We start from the raw sequence: 25,032 nt of genomic DNA on the forward strand, positions 1-25,032 counted from the left end.
GGCATAGGACAAACAAGCTTCAGACAATTACTGAAGGGTGGAGCTTGGTGGAACCTGGGTTGAACACGGGATCACCCACCAGTCCACAAACGGACTATACAGCCCTTCCTCTGTTCACCCCTCTATTATCTAGTCATTTGTCCATCCATCTACATCCGGCCACCTGTCCACCCATGCATACAACTGCCCTTTATCTCCCGTCTACAGCCACTGTTTTGTCTTTCTATCCAACCACATTCAGTCCTCTGTCCATCCGTCTACTAGGGTGACCAACTTGCCAAATTGCTGCACACACTCTCGATGTTAACACTGAAGCCCTGCATCCCAGGAAACTCCTCGGTCCCAGGAAAAATGATACAGTTTGCTCATCCATAGTATCCCTGGCATCCCTTATTGCACCCATGTGCTCGAAGCCCATCTGTCCACAGACCCCGACCCCCTTGGCTACCCTCTCCATTGAAGGCAGACAAGACTCCACCCCTCTCCCTAACTCCGCCCATGCCCCGCCCCTTCCGGAAGCGGCTACAACGAATCCGGGCGCCCTAGCAACAGCGCTTTTTGGGCCGCCCAGTCCGCGAGCTGGGCTCCTGGTGCGAGCCAATAGTGAGGGGCTCAGGGAGTGAGGCGCAGGGGGCGGGGCTCGGCGCGGCGGCCGCCATCTTGGTGGGAGAGAAACAATAGGAAGGAAGCTCCGCGGGACCGGGCTGAGGCAGCAGGTAATTCCCGCTTTCCTCGGCCTACGGCCCTGCCTCCCCGGGGACTTTGGAGGAGGGTTTCTCTGGGTCTTTAGGGAGCGAAGTCTCTGATCATTAGGGGTGTCCCCAGGTTTTGGGGGAGGGATTCTCCGCCGATTCTGAGTGTAAGGGAGATCTCTCAGGGTCCCTGTGGGGCCACATTTCCCCCGGTCATTCGAGAGAGGCATTATTTCTTCAGGTTACTGGGAAGAGAAGATCTCCCCTGGTTTTGAGGGGCAGAATCTTCCCTGGTCATTGACGGAGGGGAGTGGTCTCCCGAATATTTTGGTGATGCGGGGTCTCTGTTGGTCATTGAAGTCTCCACTCTTTGGAAGAGGGGAAGATCTCTGGGTCGTTGAGGGAGGTCTTTCCAGGACACTGGCGTCCACGATATCTCAGGTTATTGATGGGGGTCTCCCTGAGTCTTCTGTTGGAGAACTCAGCCCAGCGCCTCAGGTACGATTACCTGAGGCCGGCAACTGTGCAGCCATTTTGAGTGCTGAATGTCAGTTGGGTTTGTCAGCTGGTGTCAGCGAGGGCGGGGGGGGGGGGGGCATTTGCACACCTAACCGTCTTATCCCCCAAAGCTTTAAAATGGATCCGGGGACGACGTCTTCATAGTGATAAGCTTCACCATGCATGGAGCTTGCAGATCTTTCACGTTGGGTTGATTGCAAACTGCTTTTTGTCTCTTGGGTCCAAGTGATTAGTTTCGTTTTTGGATTTTACTCAATTTCTTATAGCCGAATTGCAGAAAAATGCGTCCAAATGTTGTGAAAAGAAAATGTAGAAACCAGTAAAATCTAGTGCTCTTAGATACTGGGGAAGTAAAACTAATCACTGCTTGAAATGAAACATTTTGGTAGTGAAATGTTCATAGAACAAAAATAAGATAAAATCATCTGAAAATAGTTTTAAGCACTGAGAGTTCTGAAAAGTGGTTACAAAAAATGTTGCAGATCACAAGTTTTATGATACTTTGTATAAAGCACCATGATTACAGTAGTTTTGATGAATTCTGGTATTTAATTATTTGCTGTATTTGCATTTTTAGCAGGGTAACATTTAAGTGATCTAAAATGCTTATTTACATAGGTTGCTCTTGTTGAGTTTGTGTAATTTCATCCTGTAACCTGGTGTTTAGGATTTAAAGAGAAGTTTCAGGCTGGTATTGCTATTGTTTTAACTTTAACCACTACCAGAATTAGAAACCCGAGCAAGACATATACTTTTATCAAATTGGTGTAATGAATACGTTATCATGTTGACGTAATAGACCAGTTGATCACTTGGTAGTTTTTTCTGGAGGAAAAAGTCAGTTGAATGGTTAGCTGGTATTCTACTTAGTTTACCTTCTTTGTAACTTTAGACTTTAGAGTCGAATTCGCAGGAATTGTTAGGAATTGGATGGATGAGAGCTAGGACTGGAGTTGATACAGTTGTAAAAGCCAGTTTAGCAGATGTAATAAACTTCTTTTCGTTTCAAGACTTTGCAGGTGACGTCCACCAGCCCTGTATTTGTCTGAGCAGTGGAAGGTATGAGGAAGGTACAACTACTGACTGATGAACTGTAGCCAGTCTTTTTTGCAGAGGGGTGCAAGGGGTGCCAGAGACTTCTGTAAGCACCGGAGATGTCACCCGTCGCTAGGCAACAGGGCTGAGACTGAGCCTCCCCAAGGCCAGCTTGCTGAGGTGAAAATTTTCCATTGTTTGGCTCAAGGAGGATGCGCTGGAGATGAATTTTTCCTTCAAGTGAAGTTATTTTACCTCGTGGGGTAATCACCTTAAAGACATTGAACGCATTTTTGTTTAGTAAATGATAGCTTTCATGTGATTACGCATGAAAAAGCATATTTTTGTTTTTTAAATAAATTGTATTTTTGCTTATTTGCATACCAAGTAGCAATAAGCAGTTCTAGTGTTTGCAGTATATTCTGGTAGCAAGGAAGAGGCCTTTTCCCCAATAACTGAGTCAAGTGTTTACCTCAGAATTTGAAGGAAAAGAGTCTCCGAAAATGATGGATAAGGTGGTTTAGGTCTGTTAACCATCCATCCATCAACAGCCTCTGCAGTTAGGAACTCCTATCTGATCTTTACACTCTGCCTTCCTCCCCTCCTCTTAAAAAAAAAGTTGAAAGTTTAGGAGGCCTATCCCCAAACTATAATATCCATAAGTATTTCATTGCATATCACTAAGACAAGGGGCTACCCACAGTTTCTACACCAGTAGGCCTTTCGTTGTTGTTCACTTACAAAGTCACGTACGACTATTTGCCATCCCATGAACTGCAGCACACCAGGCTTCCCTCTCCTTTACTATCTCCTGGAGTTTGCTTGAACTCATGTCCCTTGAATCAGTGATGCCATAATTTCTTGATTTTTCTCAAATATTCATTCATGGTCAGATGGCCCTGATTGTCTCATTGTTGTTTTTTTTTTTTTTTATAGTCAGTTTGTTCAAACTAGGATCCAAATAAAGTCTGCAATTGCATTTGATGAAGTGTCTCTTAGATATGTATATGGTCACTCTGTTTTGTAATTTACCTGTTGAAACAACTGTCTGTTATCTTGTAGGAGTTCCCACATTCTGACTTTTATTGATCACACCCTGTGTTTGAGACCTTTTGACAATGGTGACCAGGTTTGAACGGGTCACGACACTTTTATGTCTTTTTAATGAAGAAGTGATGTAGTGGCCAGGGCTCATTCAGAAGTGAGCCCCAAACCATGAACTCTTGAGGACTATCAGGGACCTATAGGGCCACACAGTGTAAGACCCTCCTCCTCCCCTGTGTCGTGTGGTCCAGATTTTCCATGTGGCACAGTAAGTCTTACCGTTGGCCTCCAGGAGAATGTAGGTATTTTGCTCCTTGTATCCTCAAAGACCTCCTCCTCTCACCGGTGTTGCTCTCTCTGCCCACAGGCTGTTCACTTATGGGCATCTTGACCCAGTGCTCTTCTTTCTTTCCATGTTACTCTTGGAGTGCCATCTGCTCTTTCCTTTGCAGCTAATTTCCAAATCTGTTTTCAAGTTATGTTCGCTCAGGCTTCACTCCCACCTTACCAATTACCTGCTGAACTTTTCTTCTTGATGGCTTGATCATCCCTTATGTTTAATTGTTGGCAGGTCAACTCACATCTTCCAGCTGTATCTGACTTTATGAACAAAACATCCTTGTTCTGACTTGTTTTGAAGACTCAGTATCTGACTCATTCCTGTAATTTGATTCCCTGTATTAGGGGTTTTGGAGAGAGGGTCTGTGCTTGCCAGCTCCACGCATCATATGCAGAGTTCTGGGAGGGTATGCATTTTCAGGACAGAGGCCTACAGTTGTCTCAGGTTTTCTCGGGGGTCAACTGCGCCCTCAAGGGTTAAGGACAGCATGCTATGCCTCACCCTCCACCAGATCCTTCTCTATGTTCTCCCCCTCCCTCCTTAATTCCCCCGTGTGGGCTGGGCTCTGTGGGTGTAGTGGAGAAGACAGGAGGCCCCGTGCCCTGCCGTGTGTGCCACTGAGTCGGGGAGATGACGTTAATGAGGTCACTCCAGGTGAGACGGGTGTCTGGAGATGGCAGTTCTGCTGTCTTAGTGGCCCTAGAGCCTGGGGGCTGTCAGGATGTTTTCCCACCTGCCCTCTTGGGACAAACAGATGCAGAGAGACTCATAAAAGGAGGAAGCCCAGGCGGAGAGATGATGGAGAGATCAGCTTGGTTGCAGTCCTAATGGCCTTCTGGGGATCACAGCTTTATTTTTTTGGGGGTGGCGGCTATTACTGCTGTCATATCCTCCCTCCAGGGAACCCCCAAGCTTGGGACTGGGAGGGTGTGTTGCCTCCTTCTCTTTCACCTTTAGTTTTGACATCTTCTAGTAACCAGATATTAAATTCATAAGCTTACAAAGTTATCTGAAATATTTCTATGGTATGAAACATGACAGAGAAGCATGAGAGAGAGTTTTCTAAGGCACTCACAGTTTTTCTTTAAAAGCTTAAGGATTTTTCTTCTTTTGATCCCCTTTTACACATGAACTTCTAATAAATATGAAGAGGATTGATATCTCTTCCTTTGTTCCTTAGGTAAGAATGCACACAGGCTGGTTCCTGCTGCCCCCATCCCTCCACTCATGTCACTGTAGTAGTGACCGGCTGGACCTCTCTGAAGCCAGGTTTTTCCTTGAGACAATTTTCTGATATAAAATGTCACAACAGTGCTCCAGAGTCCAGTAGCTCACATACCTTGTGGATCAGGTCAGAGTGAAAGAATGGGTGCTATCTTTTAAAACCTATGCTCTGTCCCAGTGGCAGTTCTACTTCTAGGACTTTTTCTTAGAGAAATACTTCACAGGTATGCAAAAACAGATAGAAGCATGCTCACTACGTTATTATTGTAATTTCAAAGTTGGAAATAATGTCGGTAGGGAAGTAGATAAATACATTACAATTTTGTGTGACTATACACAGCCTTTAAAAGGAATCATATATAGCTAGATGTAGCAGGCTGTCTTAAGTCATATAGTTCAGTTAGGGGAAAAAAGTGGCAAAACAGAAGACAAATGTTGAATAATTTTACTCAAAATCATAGAAAGTTGAATGGTGGTTTCCAGGGGCCAGGGGCTAGGCAGAGTGGGAAGTTACTACTTAACGTGTATAGAATTTCAGTTTGAGATAATGAAAAAGTTCTGGAGATAGTGGTGATTATAGTACAACATTGTGAATGTACTTAACGCCTACCTTTTGTGTCTACCCAAAAATAGTTAAAAAGGTAAATTGTATATTGTGTGTATTTTATCAGTAGTTTTTAAACATTAGGTGAGAAAAATAAAGCTGATTTTACTGACGGGAAGAAAGGCAAAACAACGCATATAACCTGATCCTATTTCTGGAAAGAATAGAAAAGTGCACTGAAGAAAATCGACAGGATGAAGAGACCCCAAACTAACAATGGTGGTCATCTTATCACACTTGTAACCAGTTGAAAAGTCTCTTTTGTAAGAAATGAACAGGATGTCCTTTGGCACTCTGTTCCTTTACCTGTTACCCCTATCTTCACCCTCCCCCCTCCACCAGTGCAGGCTTAACGTGCCCTTACCCACTTATACTGTCAAGTCCATCCTCTGACCTCCATCTCCTGTTGGACTTTCTGTAGGAACTGGGACAGTGGACAGAGCACAGCTCACATTTGAGGAGTGCATTACCCACACCAGGCCGGAGGCTCAATTTTTAATCTTGTTCCCATCTCATGGCGCCTTCTTAAAATTACCGTGCTTGGTTTCCAGATAAAGACCAGCACTGAGAGTAGGTGAAGCACCGTGTGGACCCAGGTATCAGACAGGCCCCAGGATGTCAGGGAGAAGATTTTAAAAAGAATGTTTTGGTACAGCTTACAGAGAGGTATTGAAAGTTGGATTTCTTGTAATGTTTATTTTTAATTGCACATACGTGTTTAGTTATTATCTCTTTATAAATAAATAACTTCCTTTAGAAGTTACGCTTTTTATCCACACAGGGAATGGCAACCCACTCCAGTACTCTTGCCTGGAAAATTCCATGGATGGAGGAGCCTGGTAGGCTGTAGTCCATGAGATTGCAGAGTCAGACACGACTGAGCAGCTTCACTGACTGGTCATGAATTGGTTCTCCAAGTTGCCTGTGTGCATTTCTGCCATTCCCGTGGCCACCTTTGGAGGTGCTCTCCTCTTAAATACTGTCTACTCCTCTCAGTGTGGACATTGTCACTGGAACTTTCTCCCAAACTGGCTGTGACCTCTGCAGTGTGTTGATATTTTAAAATTACAGCTTTATTAAGATACAGTTCACATCCCACGTAATTCATCCCCAAAGAAACCCTGTATCCCCTACCTGCAGTGTTGCTCCCTCCCCGCTGACCCACCCACCGTCCCGAGAGTCCTCGCACACTGGCTTGTTTGAAAGGACACCACTGCACTTCGTCCCACCCCCGAACTGGAGACAGAAAGCAGGTCAGTGCTGCCCAGCTGGTCCTGCTGTCAGTTGTGGTATCCTCCAGAGGCAGTTGCCTTGTGACCAAGGAGGCTGTAGCCATTTACCATTTTGCCATTTTCCATATGTGAGATTGGAGGTTGGGGACTTCCACTTACTCAGTAAGAGTTAGCTGCCCCTCGGCATGTGAAATCTTCCCAGATCAGGGGTCGAGCCCGGGCCACCTGCATAGGCAGGTGGCTTCTTAGTCACTGGACCACCAGGGACGTCCAAAGCTGCTATATTGACCCAAGTCAGTGTTAGCGTGGGACGCTTTGCATACCCTTGAGGGGAGCATTTACCTGAACGAGGTGTTGTGAGGACCCAGAGGAAACTGTGCCCTCCGAGCACGGGATCTGGTGTAGCGCAGGGCACACCTTGGTTCCTCCACCAGCAGGTACAGCACTCATTGTGCTGGCCTGCGCAGGTTGGGGCTGCCTGCGCTCTGTGGCTGCCCATGAGGACTGAACCATTTTTGGCACCGTTTGTTCCAGAGAATGGGTTCATGTGTCATCTGGTTTGGGAACTGCTGAGAAATGGGCAGGGTAAACACTGACGCAGGCAGGGAGCTGTGATCCTGCCTGAAGCTAGTGGGCTGTTGCTTTACTGGCACAAGAGAGAACCATGAGTCAGGATAGGAAAGTCCCCCATAGATCAAGACCAGTTTTGGCCAGAGTCTTCAAGCAACACTTCTGTTGTTCCTGTTGGGTATGTTGCCTACACGGTGGTGGTGGGAGTTGTAGTTACAAGGAGGAGGTGCCAGATGGAAAATGGCCCTTGAAGAGGGGTAACAGGCTTTTTAAGGAGGACTGAGAATTCTTGGTCTGTGTATGGAATACATTTAGATATTTATAAGTAAATTTGATATTCTGGTAAAGGGGACATGTGACACCTTAGAATCAATAATTTAGACTTTCTTAAAGGAGCAGTGCCCTGGTTTTAGCTTGAAAAACTTTTTAAATTGCTCAAACTTTGTCATTCAAGCATTGTAACTGATAAACATATTTCCGGGTTGGCTAAAAGCTCCTTCCCCTTGTCCTCCCTCCATCTTGGGGCCCTCAAGGCTTTCATTCTAGAAATTTGGTCTGATGAGGCAAAGAGATGAACCAGTGTGATCCTCAGAGAAGCCTCTGAGAGTCTGCTCTTCGCCTTATGGAAAAGTTTGTCTGCATTTTTGGAAGAGTCTGCTGTTTTATTTTTTCCTCAGAATTGGTGGAAGGATCTGCATTGTTGTGACTGTCATGAAATACACTTACAACTTGTAGTTTCTCCTTTATTAAAACTAGAAGAAGATGCTAATGAGGAGGGGAATGAACACCTGGTGTTGGACCCCAGGCATCTTTGTCAAATCAGTTGCAGGGATTCTGTGTTGTCTCTCTAGCCCTGCTGTGTTCTTTGATGGAGCCACTGCTTGCTGTGACATGAGGGTGACCCTTCCACCTTCCTAGCAGTGACTCATCTCACTGAGTTAATCTCAAAGAACATCTTGTTTTCCATGATGAGGCCTAGGTGGTCTGGTGCCTCAGTGCAGCCATGTGTAGGGGAGTGATCTTAGTATTTACTCCAGAAGGCTGTTGCAGGAGGAAAGGAGTTACAGAACAGACTAAGTGCTTGGTAAACAGTAGCTCTTGTCTCTGGCATGGTTGTATCCCATCGTCACTGAAGGTTAAGTTGGTCACTTCCTCCTCTGACCTTTCAGCACCTTGTACACACTTTGGGGGCAGGCTTTATTGGGGTTATCATCCTCACTTGTTTACATGTGGTTGGTCTCCCAGTGTCTCCATCGTGGAGCAGAGCTATGAGCTTGCAGTGTGGGCGGCATCAGTGTTTGTTTGTGGATGATTTCATAATATTCAAAAGCTGAGCAGCCATCTGCATTTTTCTGTTTCGGTCATAATGAATTCTTTTGTTCTTCCTCCTAATGTTTTCATTCTCAGTTATAAAGGTAATAGACATGCTCTGTTATAAAGGTAATAGACATGCTCTGAGTTTTAGAAAATTTCAAGAAGTTTGGAGCATTCAGGAAACTGAAGAGAAGGGAATAATGATCTTACCACTTAGTACAGGGCAAATGCAGCTTTTCTGGTGGCTGTAGTTTATATAATGTAACATAAATATATGTAATTGATTTATATAAATATATAAGTATCATCCATCTTTAAACAAAAGAATTTACAGTTACGAAAACAGTAAGGTAAGAAAGTGAACTTACCTGCAAAACAGAAATAGGGTTACACATGAAGAAAACAAACTTAGAGTTACCAAGGGTAAGGAGAGGGGAGGGATAAACTGGGAGATTGGGATTGCCATATATATACACTACTATATATAAGATAGGTAAGTAATAAGGGCCTGCTGTATAGCACAGGGAACTCTACATAGTAACCTGTAATGGCATATATGGTAAAAGAATCTAAAAAATAGTGGATATGTGTATATGTATAATTGATTCACTGTGCTGTAAATCTGAAACTAACACAACATTGTAAATCAATTATATGCCAATTAAAAAAAGGAAAAATCACCAGTAAGGTGAGAAAGTAAATTTGGATTGAAAGAAGAAAACCAAAAAAAAGTTATACATTAAAAAATCAGTACTACTTTTTTTTTTCTGCTGTGCTGAGCGGCATGTGGGATCTTAGTTCCCTGAACAGGGATCGAACCCATACCCCCTGAGTGGAAGTGTGGACTCTTATTAGGGCAGTCCTAATACTACAGTACTTTTCCCCCTACCTTTCCGGGCAGTGTGTTGACTGCCTCATTTTATGACAGCAGTGTCATAATTTTTCTATAAAAAGGTCACATAGGGATTTCCCTGGTGATCCTGTGGTTAAAAATTTAATATTTTTTTATGCAGTGACTCTAGGGCCTTGGGAATAGATGAGCAGCCATGAGCCCTGTGAGTCGGTGTTACTTTTTTCAGTGATAACTTAGCAACCTGAAAGCTGGGTCTTTGGGATGTCAACTCAGTGCTAACACAGAATTTCTGAATGCTAATTAGTATATTTGTAAACGGTGAGAGGATTTTAATCTTCTTGTACCCATATTTTAAAGTTTTTTTCTTCATTGACCATGCTTTTGCCTGATTTTCTACAGAGAGAATTTTCCAAGAGGTTGGCTCTTATTAGATTAAGAGCTTTGGCTTTGTTGATGTGAAACGGTTCCACAGCCACAGGTCCCAGATGAGTGTTCAGGTGCAGGGCCCTTCATTTACATGTCACGGTTAATGCAGACTTAATACGATGGGAGATTATAAATGCAAAATTAACACCTAGTCGATGCTGAGAATGTATTTGGTAAAGTGTGTGGCTATGTAATGGTTGTACTCCCTATATGGTTGGGGTGGGTGGATCATTGCAGCGGGTGGGTGCCTTTCGAGTTCTCTCAGAAGTGATTTGAGGCACCTCTTATGGAGTGCTGACTCTGTGCTGGGGCTCTTCTGGGCTCTGGACATTGAGCAGTAACCAGGGCAGTCAAAAATCTCCTACTTTATGGACTTGGTTTTCTGGTGGGTCAGAGTGGAGGAGACAGAAAGTGAACAGAACAAATAAAACATATACAATATGTTAGATGGTGATAAGTGCTGAGGAGAAGATAAAGCTGAGTTGTGTAAGGCATTTGGATGGGGAGATATGGCACTTTCAGATGGGGTGGCTAAGGAAGACTTCATTAAAGAGGTGATGTTTGGATAGAGAGCTGAAGGAGGTAAGAGAGTAGGCCAGGGGGATATCTGGGAAAGAGTGTACCATGCAGAGGGCATGGCAAGAACAGAGGCCCTGAGGTAGGTGTGTATCAGGCATGTTTGAGAAATAACAGGAAAGCCAGGATAATTGAAGCAGATTTGCTGTTGATCTTTCTTTTGTGATGGGTGTTGTACTGAAAGGCTTATTGCACCATTTTGCGTCTCTGCTTATTTGTGTGTAAAGGATGCTTTTGCTTTGACTTTACAAAAATTAAAAAAGACAGCCATGCAACTGGTATAGGTCTCCTAGTATTAGCTGTGTGTGCGTGCTCAGCCAGTTCAACTCTTTATGACTATGGACAGTAGCTTACTGGGCTCCTCTGTCCATGGGATGCTCCAGGCAAGAATACTGGAGTGGGTTGCCATTTCCTTCTCCACTCTTAGTATTAAGAGTAAAAGCCTGCTAAAAACTAGGCTTTGAAGGTGACCAGATGGCTTCAGGATTAGCAGTGGGTGTCATGGATTTAAGAGAGAACATGGCTGTCCCTGAAAGTCTCTACCATCAGGGAGCACCCTCACAGAAAGGGCAAAGGCCTTACTTTGACCAAGGCTTATCTTGCTTGGCATGAGTGACTCAAGATGCTCAGTGGAGGCAAGTGAGCCCAGTTAGAATAGATAGGAGGGTAGATAGGGGGTGAATTCCAGCTAGTGCCTTTGCATGTAGAAACTATTTGTCAGCTGATAGGGTCTTTTAACTGCAGTCTTTTCTGATTATTTTAATTTGTACTTGTTATGAAATTTTTATAAATTAAAAAAGTATAAGGAAAAATTCAAGCTCTTTATTGAAATATAATTTATATACAGTAAGATTCCTTAAGTCTCTAATTTGATGAGTATTGACAAATTTATGCAGCCATATAATCACTGTTCCAGTCACAGCATAGAACATTTTCATTACCCCTAAATGTTCTCTTGGACCTCTTTGCAGTCGGTCTTGTTCTCCTACCCTCTGCCCCCTGGCAACTACTTACCTACTTTCTGCTATTGCTTTTTCTTGAATGTCATGTAAATGGAATCATACAGCATACATTCTTTTGTGATTGGCTTTTTTTTTCAGTTAATCATAATGCTTCTGTGATCAGTCTTTGTTGTTGTGTATATCGGTACATTCCTTTTATTGCTGAACAATATTCCATTATATGGATACATCACAGTTGGTTTATTCATTCCCCCATTTGATGGACGCTGGAGTTTTCCCCACCTTCTGGTTATTGTGAATAGTGCCACTGTGAACATTCGAGTACAAGTCATTATGTGGACATTTGTTTTCACTTCTCTTAGGTCAGTACCTATGAGTAGGATTACTGAGTCATATAATAAGTATATGTTTAACTTCATAGGAAACTGCCAAACTGTTTTCCGTGGTGGCTGTACTTCTTTTTCCTACCAACAGTGTTTGAGAATTACGGTGACTGACTCTGGTGGTATAGTCCTGGGTTGTAAGTGGATGTGGGCACTGGCTCTGAGGCTCATGGAGGAGGTTCAGCTGGTAAAGGTTGTTTTGTTGCTGTCCCCTGTGAGACTGCTCAACCCTGGGGCTTTTCCTGGGGCTTTTCTTAAGGCAGAGTAAGTGGCCCCAGCAGATCCCGTCCGTAGCCTCCCACTTTAACCAAATTCTAGATGTGTGAGCTAAGGGCCCAAGGGTCTTAGTTGTTTTATTTTCAGTATTTTAAAGGATAAGACTATTAAGACATTGTTTGCAGCAGAACCTTAAACAGGTTTAGGGGCATGAGCTGTGGGGGAAATATGTGTCGTATCCTAGGATGAATCATGTTCTGCATTTCTCACCGATCGCTAGTTTTGTGGACAAATGTGAGGTAATGTGGAAAGCTAAAACAGATGCTAAACATGAAGTCAGTATTTTCCGGTTATTCCCTTTCACACTAGGTTCAGGGTTCATCACATGGACTTCTTAGTAACCATTAATGTTTTAGGATTCCTGGGAAACCAGGCCTTAGACTACTCAGATGTTGAAAAATCTTTAAGAGACCCAGCTGCTCAAACCACACCTGGGAAAAGAGTAGCCGTGAAATGCAGCAAGTTCTTGGGGCATTTTTCTTTTCTTCTGATCAGGCTGAAGCCACTGGAGAAGAAGCTGATCTATGGTATGCTGCTGCTGCTGCTAAGTGCCTTCAGTTGTGTCCAACTCTGTGTGACCCTATGGACAGCAGCCCAACAGGCTCCTCTGTCCACAGGATTCTCTAGGCAAGAATACTGGAGTGGGTTGCCATTTCCTTCTCCGATCTATGGTATAATCATTGGGAAATTGCTCCTTCATTTTCCCACAGGCATGCAATCTTTCAGGGACCCTAGAACAAATGCTCCATTTCTCTGCAGCCCCAATGTGAGAAATATGTTGTACAGAGAAGCCACAGTTATCTTCAAATTGAGAGACCGAACATGATTGAAATAAAAGAATCACAAAACAGGACTTACCTTATTATCTGTGATGCAATGGGTTTTGCTCTTTTTTTTTTTTCCTATTTGATTAAAACAGACTGCCACTCACTAATTGGATTATACCACACTTAGAGTAGATATCTGGTGGTGGTTTAGTTGCTAACTCGTGTCCGACTTTTGTGATCTCATGGGCTGTGTAGCCCACTAGGCTCCTTTGTCCATAGAATTTTCCAGGCAAGAATACTGGAGTGGGTTGCCATTTCCTTCTCCAGGGGATCTTCCTGACCCAGGGATTGAACCCGAATCTCTTGCGCTGCAGGCAGATTCTTTACCGACTGAGCCACCAAGGAAGCCCTCAGAGTAGATGTCTACCCCAAGTCTTTCCTTCCCACATTACAGACCAGAAAACTGGAACCCAAAGGGAGCCGGTGACATGGGGGTCTTTCTCCAAGCGATGAAATGGCAGAACTGGGGCCAGAATCTGGCTCCACCTCACTACAGGGTCAGTGTTCTCCCCGGTTCTACCATGTAGAGGCTTTCCTCCGTCGTCAGACTTGGCACAGACGGGAAGGGGCCTTCGTTTTCTTGCCGCTCCGCAAGGTGGCGATTCTTCTCCAGGGAGCAGTGTTGTGAGAAGTGCCTGAGTTGGGTGCTGGAGGGAGGGTGCCAAGGTTCCAGCCACTAATGAACACACGGGAGACCTGGGAGAAGGTGGAGCCCCTCACTGGGGTTCTCAGCCTCCAGCCACACCCATGAACCGTACTCCAGAGAGCTGCCATGAAGGACCAGTTACTGTTTGGGATTTTTCACTGGAGGTGGGGAATGAGTGAGAGAGATGCCTGGAGAGAGATTTTTTTTTAAATACATTTAAGGAATCTTGAACAGTTATTAGAAAGGTGTTAGGCATTTGGTGTTAGCATTGCTGTGGCAGCAAAAGGAGTTTTCACATTTATGAAAGGTTTGAACTGTGTTTCTAAAGCCTGGCCGATGAAGAACATCTTGTGCTTTTGTAATTTAATAATTATGGTACCTAGTTCTTTCTTGGGTACCGGCAGACTGATCATGAGTCAGTAACTTTCCTTTGGGGTTGCTCTTACTCCAGAGGTCTTTTTCATTACTGAAAAACTGGTGTGAATAGGTCTCTCTAAATCTAAAGGGCTTGTGTGGCCACACATCTCAGAGCTCCACCTTCTGTAGAGAGTCTGGAATGGCTGGAAGCTACTCATCCTTCTAGCTGATCACCTGTGTTGTGTCTTGGAGCTCTTCTCAGCACCTGCCCTCCTGAGGGCTTCTGTAGTGAGAAGGTAGTGCCGGGTGTGAGATATCAGAACCTTTGATTTTCTGCTCTTTGCATATAGGAAAGCATATTGATTTTTAATCCCTGAGTCCAGTGGGAGCCCACTGTCAGTTCTCTGAAAAGAAAAGAGAAACACCAGCTAAACTCTTTGAAAGGGGCTGCTTTATAAATAGAAAATATAAAAGCACAGTGAAAACACTGTCACAGGACAAGCTAAGTGTCCCATGTACATCTGAGTGGTGTACCAAAGCACGTGTGCCAGAGACCCTGGGCCCCAGAGGCAGCTGTGGAGAGACAGCCAACAAATGGAAGTTTGTTTGGAAACTCCGGCTTCTTGGCTCTAGCCCTGGATGATTTTCCTCAGCTCCTCCAACCAACTTCCTTGTTTCCGACAGGGAGAATAATGTCTCCCTCACAGAAAGTATCCGAAGGATCAGATTAAGTCCCTGCAGTGAGCCTAGCACAGAGTGGGTGCTTTATCCACCTTAGAGGACAGTGGGCAAATGCCCATCCGACCCATTCTCACCACCACCACCATCTCATTTGGAGTCATGGGAATTGGAGGAGTTCCCAGTAAGAACCCCTTATAGATACTGAAATATAGCCCAAGCCCCCCTGTTAGTATTGCTAGTAGCACCTGTGTAGTCTGTAAATTCTAGACAGAAAACAGAATGAGCCTGACATACCCTGAAACGGCTCACTAACGCGTGGAGGTGTGCTTTGCTGAGATCCAGTGTGCTTGGGGATCCGAAGTTCCTGGACCTCTGAACAAGTGCCCCAAGAATGCAGCTTTGGTTTAAAGGTGTGCCCCAGCTTTTGGAGATAGGGAGAGAACCAATAAAAATAGTCTGTGACCTAGAACACTGTGTATCTTTTTCAAAGGAGTTAGCAAGCCTGATCTGTTGTTTTTAGATACAGAGGTTAATCATTAAAGCTGGGCCCAAGCTCCACTGCTAATAAGGTTAATGGGGCTTGTCTTTGGCCTTGAGCGGGGGTAGTGTGCACACCTGTGGTGGGCGGATGGTGGGTAATCTTACTAGGTGGTGCATAAGCAGTTTCCCTTTTAAATGCATTTAATAAAAACATAAATAACGGCCAATAAGGAACCCTGTTACCACCATGTAAACTATGCTGTGTTGTATAGATTCATCATCATATGTAACCAGTGTACCACTCTGATGGAGGATATTAATAATGGAGAAGGCTGTCTATGCATGTGTGGGGCAGATGGGTATGTGGGAAACCTCTCTATTTTCTCAATTAACGGAGAGCCTTGGATGTCAATTACTCTAACAATTGTAGTAGAAAATGGTAAGATTTAATGCGACTATTAGGTTTGAAATTGTGATTTTACCTCATCGTGGCTTCGTGGTAGTGGCCTTTTAAGGCCTGGTGGGGGTGATTGGAGCTGTTTGGGGTTCGCAGCCAGTCCCTGCCAGTCGCCTTCCGGCCCCGCCCGGGACGTCGGCGGCTGTTTGTTTCTGCGGGAGGGGGCGGGGCCGAGTGGGCGGCGTGGGCGGGCCTCCGCGGGAGCTCAGGCTGTTTTGTCTTTTCTGCTGGAAGAGGACGGCCCGCGCCTCTGAGGCGGTGCTCGGCTGTTTCCAACTCCGTTTTCACTCTCCTCAGAGCGTCCTGGCCCACACGGCCGCGGAGCTGAGGCCAGAGAGACGGACGCACGGACAGACGACAAACGGAGGACGCGCTGGCCGCTGGACCCCGCTGCCCCCCCTTCTCCCTGCTGCCCGCACCTGGAGGATGAGCCCAGCCTTCAGGGCCATGGACGTGGAGCCCCGAGACAAGGGCATCCTGCTGGAACCCTTTGTCCACCAGGTCGGGGGGCACTCGTGTGTGCTCCGCTTCAACGAGACGACCCTGTGCAAGCCCCTGGTCCCCAGGGAGCACCAGTTCTACGAGACTCTCCCAGCTGAGATGCGCAAATTCACTCCCCAATACAAAGGTGAGCCCCCAGCTGCCTTAGGGGTCGCCTGCGCCTGGCGAGGACACGCGAGGCGTCGCGGCCAGAGGAGGTCCGGGCAGCCATCCCGGGAACCCTTACCCCTCCCACCCACTCTATGTTTTCCCTCCTCCTCCTCTTGGCCCTCCGCCCAGCACCTCACACCCTCAGTTTTCAAGCCCTGGTAAGATTGCTCAATTCTGTTTTGTGTGTTTGTTTTGAGTTTATTTTTGGTGGAAGTATAGTTGTGTTTTATGTTCAGGTGTCTCTTGATCACGGTAACCCATAGTCCCCCATGACAGGACATTGGGGAAGACTTTGAGAGAATTTTACCCAGAATACTTACCGCCTGCTTTTTGTCCTTCAGGAAACCAGAAGCCCGGGTGATTAGGTAGGCTGGGAGCAGGGTTGAGTCAGATGGAACGCAGGAGTGGGAGGCTTGTGGTGATTAGTTGAAGCCCTTTGCTATTACGGAATGTCCCCGAAATTGCTATATTACGGCAACCCTTTGATTCACATATGGTGACTGTCTTCCTTTTTATAATGGGGGGAATCAGCATGATGTCTTTCTTGGGGAGGGGGAATCCTTTGTAAATCAAGGAAGAATCCTTTAAGGAAATTAATTGTAAAGCTGCATTGCCTGCTTATGCAAAAGACTCCTGAACAACTTGGGTTCTTTTGGGACTGCTGAAACATATTCCTTGAGGATAGAATGTTAGAGTCGCCTCTCTGTACTCTGAATATGCATGGTGCTTTGTGGGGGTGGGGGAGTTGGGGCCCTCACTTGGTCCTCTCTGTTGTTTTTTCCAGGACAGAGCCAAAGTTCCCTTGTTAGCTGGCTGCCCTTGCCCCCATTTTTTCCCTGGTTCTTTACCACCACAGGAAAGTGTGGTCCCCTGAACTCCCCACCCCAGCTCCTCTGCGCCCAGAGCTGGGTACCACCTCAGAAGCGTCGTCTCTCTAAGCACGCATTCCCTTGCAGCAAGCGAGCAAGCGGGCGGGCAGCAAGAACTGAGCAAATTGAGTGATTCCAGGCCAGAGAGGCCTGGGAGGAAAGGTGTTCAGCCAGTCGGTTTTAAGGCACTCGTCGGCACCTGCTGAAACCCTCCCACCCGACAGCCCCCTTCTCAAAGACTGTCTCATTACACATGGCAGGTTCTAGAGACTCGGGGAGAGCTGCTTTCAAGGCCACTACGCATCTGTGCTCCTAGCCCAACCCCATTTGCCTTGTGTTCATCCTGTTACAACTTTTGTGACATGAGACTGCAAAGATCAATAAAGGAATATATTTGAGAAGGACAAAAGGCTTGGGGTGCCCACCGTGTGGGGGCGCTGCAAGAAGCCTTTGCCAGGGTGTCTTGTGCTGTGTGGTTTGTTGTGTTTGCTCCTTTATTTTATTTTGCTTGCCCAGTCTTCCCTTACCCTCGGACACATCTTACCCTTCAGGCAAATCTCTGTTCAGGCTCTGCTTTAAAGCAAGCCTCAAGGCCGTCGGAGATTCTGTTTAAGGTAGTAAAAAAATCCCACAAGATTTAAAAAGCAAATGTCCTCATGTCTCTCTTAGGATTAGAAGAATTACATAAAAATTAATAAACATTTTCAATGATGGAAAAATGTGTCTTGTAATTCTTTGGCTCTTGCCTCGTTGAGTGAATCATAGAGGAAGACTCTCGGCCATGTTTGCTCCCTAATCGCTTGTCTTGTATGGTGTCATCTTTTCTAGCTGTTTTGATATTTGTTAGGTTTGCAGATGAGTTTGGGGCCTCTGGCAACATAGAGACTAAGGAACAGGGTAAGAAAAAAACAAATGTTCCAATCATGTTATTTGTAACACATATTCCTGTGGAACTGAAAGTCTTCCATGTTCCTCACCCTTCTTCTAGGTGTGGTATCCGTGAGCTTCGAAGAAGACGAAGACAGGAACTTGTGTTTAATAGCATATCCATTAAAAGGGGACCATGGAACTGTGGACAGTGTAGATAATTCAGACTGTGAACCAAAAAGTAAGCTGCTCAGGTGGACGAACAAAAAACATCACGTTCTAGAAACGGACAAGACCTCTAAGGAATGGGTGCGGCAACACCGGAAAGAGGAAAAGGTGAAGAGGTGGGTACAGACTGGAGAGGGGACTGGACGCGGGAGGGGGGAGGGATCTCAGCACAGCCCTTCCCCCGGGGCTGAGGACTCACATGATGCCCCTGGTAGGTGCCTTGTCACTCAGGGGTCAGTTCCCACATGGCGTGCCCAGCTTCTTTTTGCTTGACTCTGAGTTAGATCACGCCATTTCGGGTAAAACAAGTGTCGTGGCAGCTGTGAGAGAGTTTCAGCCGCTCTTTCCTCCTGCAACTGTCCTGTGCCAGGCCCTGGGTGGCATCTGGGAATGTAGCAGGGACCCAGACAGAAGCCATCCGTTACTGCAGGTTGTTCCCTGATAGTGGGAGATAGAATGGACGCATCTTGGGGATCCCCCTAGGCAGAGCCCGCCCAAGTGGCACACCTTGACAGAGCTTATGAAAAGATAAATTACGTATGTATATGTATTAAAAACATAGCTAGGGACTTCCCTGGCAGCTCTGATAAAGAATCTGCCCGTCAGTGCAGGAGCCACAGGTTCAACCCCTGGTCTGGGAAGATCCCACAGGCCTCAGAGCAGCTGAGCCCAGTGCCCACGGCTCCTGAGCCTGCGTGCCCTAGAGCCAGCAGTATGCAGCGTGAGAGGCCACCGCAAGGGGAGCCTGTGTGCTGCAGCTGGAGAGGGGCCCTGCTCGTCACAACCAGAGAAAAGCCCACAGAGCACACCCAGAGATGATTTTTTTTTTAAAGTGTAGCCAAGCAGATTGACTTATTCTCATGGAATTTCACTTCAGCCTCTGTCTCCAGCGTCCTGAGTTAGGGAACTTGGATGTACTAGAAGCCAGGGGGTGGTACTGCCTAGAAGATGGGAGCACGGAAGGCTGTCTTGTGGGGTGTGGGCTGGAGGCAGGGGCTGTCCTTGCATCTTAGGTTTTCCTAAAGCAGCAAGCTAACCCCTTAATTTTTTTAAAAATCACCTGTCTTGAGATGTGATATACTACAGTAAAATGTACCCATTTGAAATGTTTAATGCGTCCACTGAAACAGCCACCACATCAAAGTGTCAAAGTTCCTATCACTGCAGAAAGTTCCTTCATGCTTCTTTGCCCCTGACTTCTGATGAGATGTTATGACTTATCAGCTGCTTGTCTCTTTATAGCCATAAGTTAGAAGAAGAATTTGAGTGGCTGAAGAAATCTGAAGTTTTGTACTACAGTGTAGAGAAAAAGGGAAATGTAAGTTCTCAGCTTAAACACTACAACCCTTGGAGCATGAAGTGTCACCAGCAGCAGTTACAGAGAATGAAGGAGAATGCGAAACACCGGAACCAGTACAGTATCCTTTGCTTGTAGGGCATCTCTGCGTTGGGGGGAGGGGAGGACAAGGGAGGAGACCCTTCAGGCTTGGAGAGAGAAATTGGATTTTTTGAAGTCATGGTTGTGCCAGGACACCCTGTGTGATAACTGGGCAGGCATCACTTCCCTCTGGGCTGAGGGCTGGTCTGGGAATGCAGGTGCTGGTGAGGAAGTTTAATGGGTTCCTGGGAGTGAGAGTCACCTCATGAAGGGACCAACTTACATTTGGGGTGCTTTACCCTGGCATATAAGGAGCTGGTTTATGTTTTCACACACTTGCAGAAGTCCCCAAGTAGAGCTTAATTGCCAGGGTCTGCGGTGGGGTTGGACTGATCTTTCAGTCTGGTTTACCAGGCTGCCACATGAAGAAATCACAAGGGAAAGAAAGGTTCCTTTCTTTTTTTCAATCAGGGAACCTGGATGTACACTATAGAGTAATGCATTGAACCTAATAGTCACCCAGTTTCAGCAGTTGGTTTACCCACTTATGTCAGTCTCCTGTGTCTATACACCCAGCACCCCCAATTGAACTCTCTGAAGCAAGTGTCAGATAATTCATCTGTATACACTTCAGCATGTATCTCTAAAAGATATAGATATTTTAAAACATTAATACTATCATTACTCCTTGAAAAGTGAACAGTAGTTCCTTACTGTCAAATATCTAATTTGTTTTCCCATTTTCCTAATTGTCTCATAAATGTTTTATTTATGCTTTGCTCAATGAGGGTCCAAATTATGTTCATATGTTGCATTTGGTTGAAACATTTAAGTCTTCTAAAATACATTTCTGTTTTTTTCTTCTTGGAAATTTCTTGTTAGAGAAACTGGGTCTTCTAGAGTTACCCACCCTCTGGATTTTACTGATTACATCTTGTGGTGTCTTTTACACATTACTCTTTCCCCTCTGTTTGGATTAAATTGATAATTTGATCTACAGGCTTGATCAGATTCAGGGTCAGTTTGAGGGAGCAGGGGCAAGACTCCTTCAGAGATGGTATTTACCTGTTGACTGGGAAGCAGAGTTTCATCGTCCTTCTCTTTTGTATTGCCATTGCCTTAGATCCATTTTTTAATTAGGTGGTTTTTTGTTATTCCTTTTTCATTCACAAGCTGGAATCCTGCTGTAAAGAGAAGCTTTTCCTCGTCAACTACGTGCTTATCATGAAGTATAGTTCAAATAGGAAAGGCAGGTTAAATGTTTATTTTCCTTAGTTTACTATTTGAAATAATGAGATGGTTTCTTAACATCCTCCAAAGGTAACCAGTGAGGTTTTCCGCATCATCATGAACCCATGAATTTGTTTAAGTTGTTGAATGTGGCATGTGGGATCTTAGTTCCCTGACCAGGGATCAAACCTGTACCCCCTGCAGTGGAAGTAGAAAGTCCTAACCACTGGACTGCCAGGGAATTCCCTAAACATAGTTGACGTGTTTTAGTTCATTGCAGTTATCTCTGATGCTCCAATTGTCCCACGCTTGCCGAGTGGGAGTCTTTTAAAATAGGCTCCTGAGTCATTTTTACACAGGCATAGTCTGTGATAGCTGCCTTACTTTTCTGGAATGAAGAGATGGTACAGGGTCAGGTATGTTTCGTACTCCAGATGTGAATTCAGTCATTCCTCTAAGGCAGGGGTTGCGAGCTTTTTCAGTAAAGGGCCAGATAGATAGACTTTGCAGGCCATACACTGTATCACAGCTCTGTCATTTGTAGCATGAAAGCAGCCATAGATGATGTAAATGAATGAACGTGGCTGTATTCTAGTTAAGCTCTTATTTATGGTTGCTGAGACTTGAATTTCATTCAACTTTCATGTGTCATGAAATATATACACTTTTGACCTCTTAAAAATATGAAAACTGAAAATTCCCTGGTGGTTCAGGGGTTAGGATGCCATGCTCTCATTGCCAAGGGTCCAGGTTCAATCTCTAGCCAGGGAACTCAGATCCCACAGGCCATGTGACCAGAAAAAGAAAAAATGCATTTCTAAGAACCCCTTGTTCCTAACTTACCAGCTGTGAAGCAGTGAGCGGGGGGCCGTGGTTCACCAGTCCGCGCTCTGGGAGCACTGGGCTGGGCATTGTGCTAAGTCGCTTCAGTCGTGTCCAACTCTTCGCGAGTTGGACTGGAGCCTGCCAGGCCCTTCTGTCCATGGGATTCTCCAGGCAAGAATACTGGAGTGAGTTGCCATGCCCTCCTCCAGGGGATCTTCCTGATGCAGGGACAGAACCTGTGTCTCTTATGTCTCCTGACTTGGCAGGCAAGTTCTTTACCACTAGCACCACCTGGGAAGCCCCAGGGGAACTCGTACATCTGGTCATTGTTTCTTGGCCTTTTCAGTGTCCCCATCTGGGAAATACATATTTATTTCAAAAGGGAAAACTTAATGAGTTCCTAAATGATGTTTCTAGCTCTAATTTAAGATTGGGATTACTGAACTTACTGATGTTCTATGATTTAGGACAGGATGCTGTTGGACTGTGGTCCCACATCTTGGCTGAGTTCAGGAAATGGTGTGTGTGTCTCCCATGCTGCGCAAGAATTGCAGGTGCCTTTTAGTCTTCTGGTCAGCCCTGGGCTGCCCGCCTGGGAGATAGAGCAGGATTTCTGGGATGCCATGTGCAGGCCCTGCACCCTGGGAGTGCCATGGAGCAGCACTTTGTTTTCAGAGGGGCCTTGTCCTTAACCACTTAGAATTTATCTTACTGGAGAACCTGACTTCCCGTTACGAGGTGCCTTGTGTCCTGGACCTCAAAATGGGGACGCGCCAGCATGGTGACGATGCTTCAGAGGAGAAGGCAGCTAACCAGATCCGCAAGTGCCAGCAGAGCACTTCGGCAGTCATCGGTGTGCGTGTGTGCGGCATGCAGGTGAGAGGAGTGTCGGCACATGGCGGGTGTGGGCTGGCTGGGCAGCCGGGAGCTGCCACACTTCCACCGTGGCAGAGCCCCTTTTCTCAAAAGATTCCAGATTTGACTGATCCTGTTGCTCTCTGGTGAGAAAGGAAAGCCTGTGTGCATGCGTAAGGCTCTCTGGGACTGGCCGACTTGAGTCCAGAAGCCATAGACCAGAGAGTTCACACTGGGCACTCTGCACCAGCCCACACCCTGAGCAGAGGGCTGGCGATGGCGCCCAGGCCAGAGGGCTGTATCCCAGTGGGTGTTGATTGGCAAGGACAGGGCCTTGTGTGACTGGTGTACTTAACAAGTTAAAGGATCGGGTCCAGGGCTGTCGTCTTGCTGCCGCTCTCCTGGGGCCGGGCCATCTCTGCCTGAGATGCCTGTCAGTCCCTGACCTGCTGGTCTCCCTCCTACAGGTGTACCAGGCGGGCAGTGGGCAGCTCATGTTCATGAACAAGTACCACGGACGGAAGCTGTCCGTACAGGGCTTCAAAGAGGCGCTTTTCCAGTTTTTCCACAATGGTCGGTACCTGCGCCGGGAGCTCCTGGGCCCGGTACTCAGGAAGCTGACTGAACTCAAGGGTGTGCTGGAGCGACAAGAATCTTACCGCTTCTACTCAAGCTCCCTGCTGATCATCTACGACGGCAAGGAGCGGCCTGAAGTGGCCCTGGACTCAGACGCGGAGGACTTGGAGGACCTGTCGGAGGAGTCCGCTGACGAGTCAGCTGGCGCCTATGCCTACAAGCCCATCGGCACCAGCTCAGTGGATGTGCGCATGATCGATTTCGCACACACCACGTGCAGGCTGTATGGTGAGGACAGTGTGGTCCACGAAGGCCAGGATGCTGGCTATATCTTTGGGCTCCAGAGCCTGATAGACATTGTCACAGAGATAAGTGAGGAGAGCGGGGAGTGAGCTCGCTGGCTGCACCGGCACCTGAGAGACTCTCTGTCCCGGGCACAGCTGTGCTGCGTCGGGGAGGCGGCCAGTATGGCCAGGCGGTGGCCCTGCGGCCTGGAGCTGATGCGCAGAGGCCTCTGTGAGTCCCAGCCTGAGCCAGCCCCAGCCGCGCTCGGAGTCTTTATTTATTTTAACTATTTCTTCGACATTCCACATTTGATGATGCAGATACCTCTTTCTTCCCTGAGTGTAAATGTTCTAATACAAATCTTTTTGTTAACTGTAACAGTGCTGCTGTCGTTCTTGCCAGGGATAGGGGGCCGGCAGCCAGCCCCCCTCCCAACCCTGAGAAACGTCACACATGCCATGACCTCCACCCTGGTCCAGCAGTATCCTTCTTGCCACTGCCCCCACCCCATGGGCCCTGAAGTCACCATAGCCTCTTGGCTAAGTCCTCAGTCCCCTAACCAAGTACCCACAGGCATAACCTTAAATGGGTCCATTCCAGGACCCTTACGCAGAGCACTGCACTTGACACAGGTCTTCCCTGCCCTCACGTAGCTTCAGCCAGAGTTGGACAGCAGGTGTGCCTAACCTTGGGTCTGGCTCCTGTGCCACTGGCAGCAGCTGATTGGCCAGACGTGATGTCAGGCATCCTGGAGCCAATCCTGGGACCTTAGGTGGCCACCAGTGTTTTGTCTGTTGGTGGCCACTGGCTCTGTGGTCAAGGTCCCAGGAGGTCCCAGGAGGTGGGGGGCTTGAGGGGAGGGGGTCTTCTGGGCCGCGTGGTCCTCTCGGCCACACCATCTGCCAGCACTCCTGCCTAGCCCCGGAGCCCACTGCAGCTACGCCAGTGCTGTCCTTCATGTGGTTCCAGCCTGGGCAGCCCCCAAGAGAGCTGTTTCTGCTCTGTTCTCAGAGGGTTCCAGGGAGAATTGTGGCAGGAGATCTTGAACTGCTGACATAGGCACGAGGGAGAAGGACACAGAACTAGAAAGGAGGATCTGGATGTCCAGGTCTAGCAGCCCCACCTCTTGCCTGAACCTCTCAGCCAGCACCTTCTCTCCCAGGTCCGCTATGCCTACATCCACTATGTCCAAAATCACCCAGCTGCATGCACTGGCCGGGTTATGCCTACCTGCTCCCTGGGTCTGGGCTTCCTGAGAAGACTGTGGCTGGACCAGCCTCTGGACGGGGATGGGAGGTCCCCAGGACGCTGAGTTTAACTAAACCCAGGTCCCCTTGGTTTTTCCCCACTGCCTCATAGGACTACAGTGACCTCACCAGGTCAGGGCTGATGGAATGTGGGCCAAATACTTGGCTCTTAATGCCACATGATACCCCACTCCCCATCCACCAGCCCTTCTACCTGCTCTCGGAAGCCTCAGAAATAAGATAACTGGGAATTGTAAGTCTCCAAAGACAACAGAAGAGAGTGATGTGAAAATGACTGATAAGGGTGGGAGCCTGACCTTATGTTGTGAGGAGGCGAATAGCGTCCCAGGCAGGGGAATAGATATGCAAGGACCCATGTTAGAGAGGCAGAGAGGTTAGTGGCAGAAGAGAAGAGGTGGGGAGCTAGGATGGGAGGACTATGGACAGCAAAATGGCCTGACCTGGTTTTTGGTTCCTCAGCCCCCTCTCCACTCTTGCTCCCCGTTCCCCACCGCTGGAGCTT

The 25,032-nt window shown here is 46.9% G+C and overlaps 1 protein-coding gene across 2 annotated transcripts; it reads left to right on the forward strand.

Annotated features, from left to right (window-relative positions):
• Positions 1-583: 583 nt before the first annotated feature.
• IP6K2 (inositol hexakisphosphate kinase 2) lies at positions 584-23,640 on the forward strand. 2 transcript variants are annotated; one of them, XM_065933757.1, is made up of 6 exons: positions 584-716; positions 15,796-16,126; positions 18,007-18,229; positions 19,356-19,531; positions 22,247-22,422; positions 22,869-23,640. In XM_065933757.1, the coding sequence occupies exons 2-6, from the start codon at positions 15,925-15,927 to the stop codon at positions 23,367-23,369; spliced, it is 1,278 nt and encodes a 425-aa protein (XP_065789829.1). In that variant the 5' UTR covers positions 584-716; positions 15,796-15,924; the 3' UTR covers positions 23,370-23,640. The 2 variants fall into 2 exon arrangements, with proteins under 2 accessions (XP_065789829.1, XP_065789830.1); XM_065933758.1 differs by lacking the exon at positions 584-716 and adding an exon at positions 6,693-6,711.
• Positions 23,641-25,032: the final 1,392 nt, after the last annotated feature.

This window comes from Muntiacus reevesi, chromosome 4 (genome assembly GCF_963930625.1).
Source record: "Muntiacus reevesi chromosome 4, mMunRee1.1, whole genome shotgun sequence".
NCBI classification, from domain to species: Eukaryota; Metazoa; Chordata; class Mammalia; order Artiodactyla; family Cervidae; genus Muntiacus; species Muntiacus reevesi.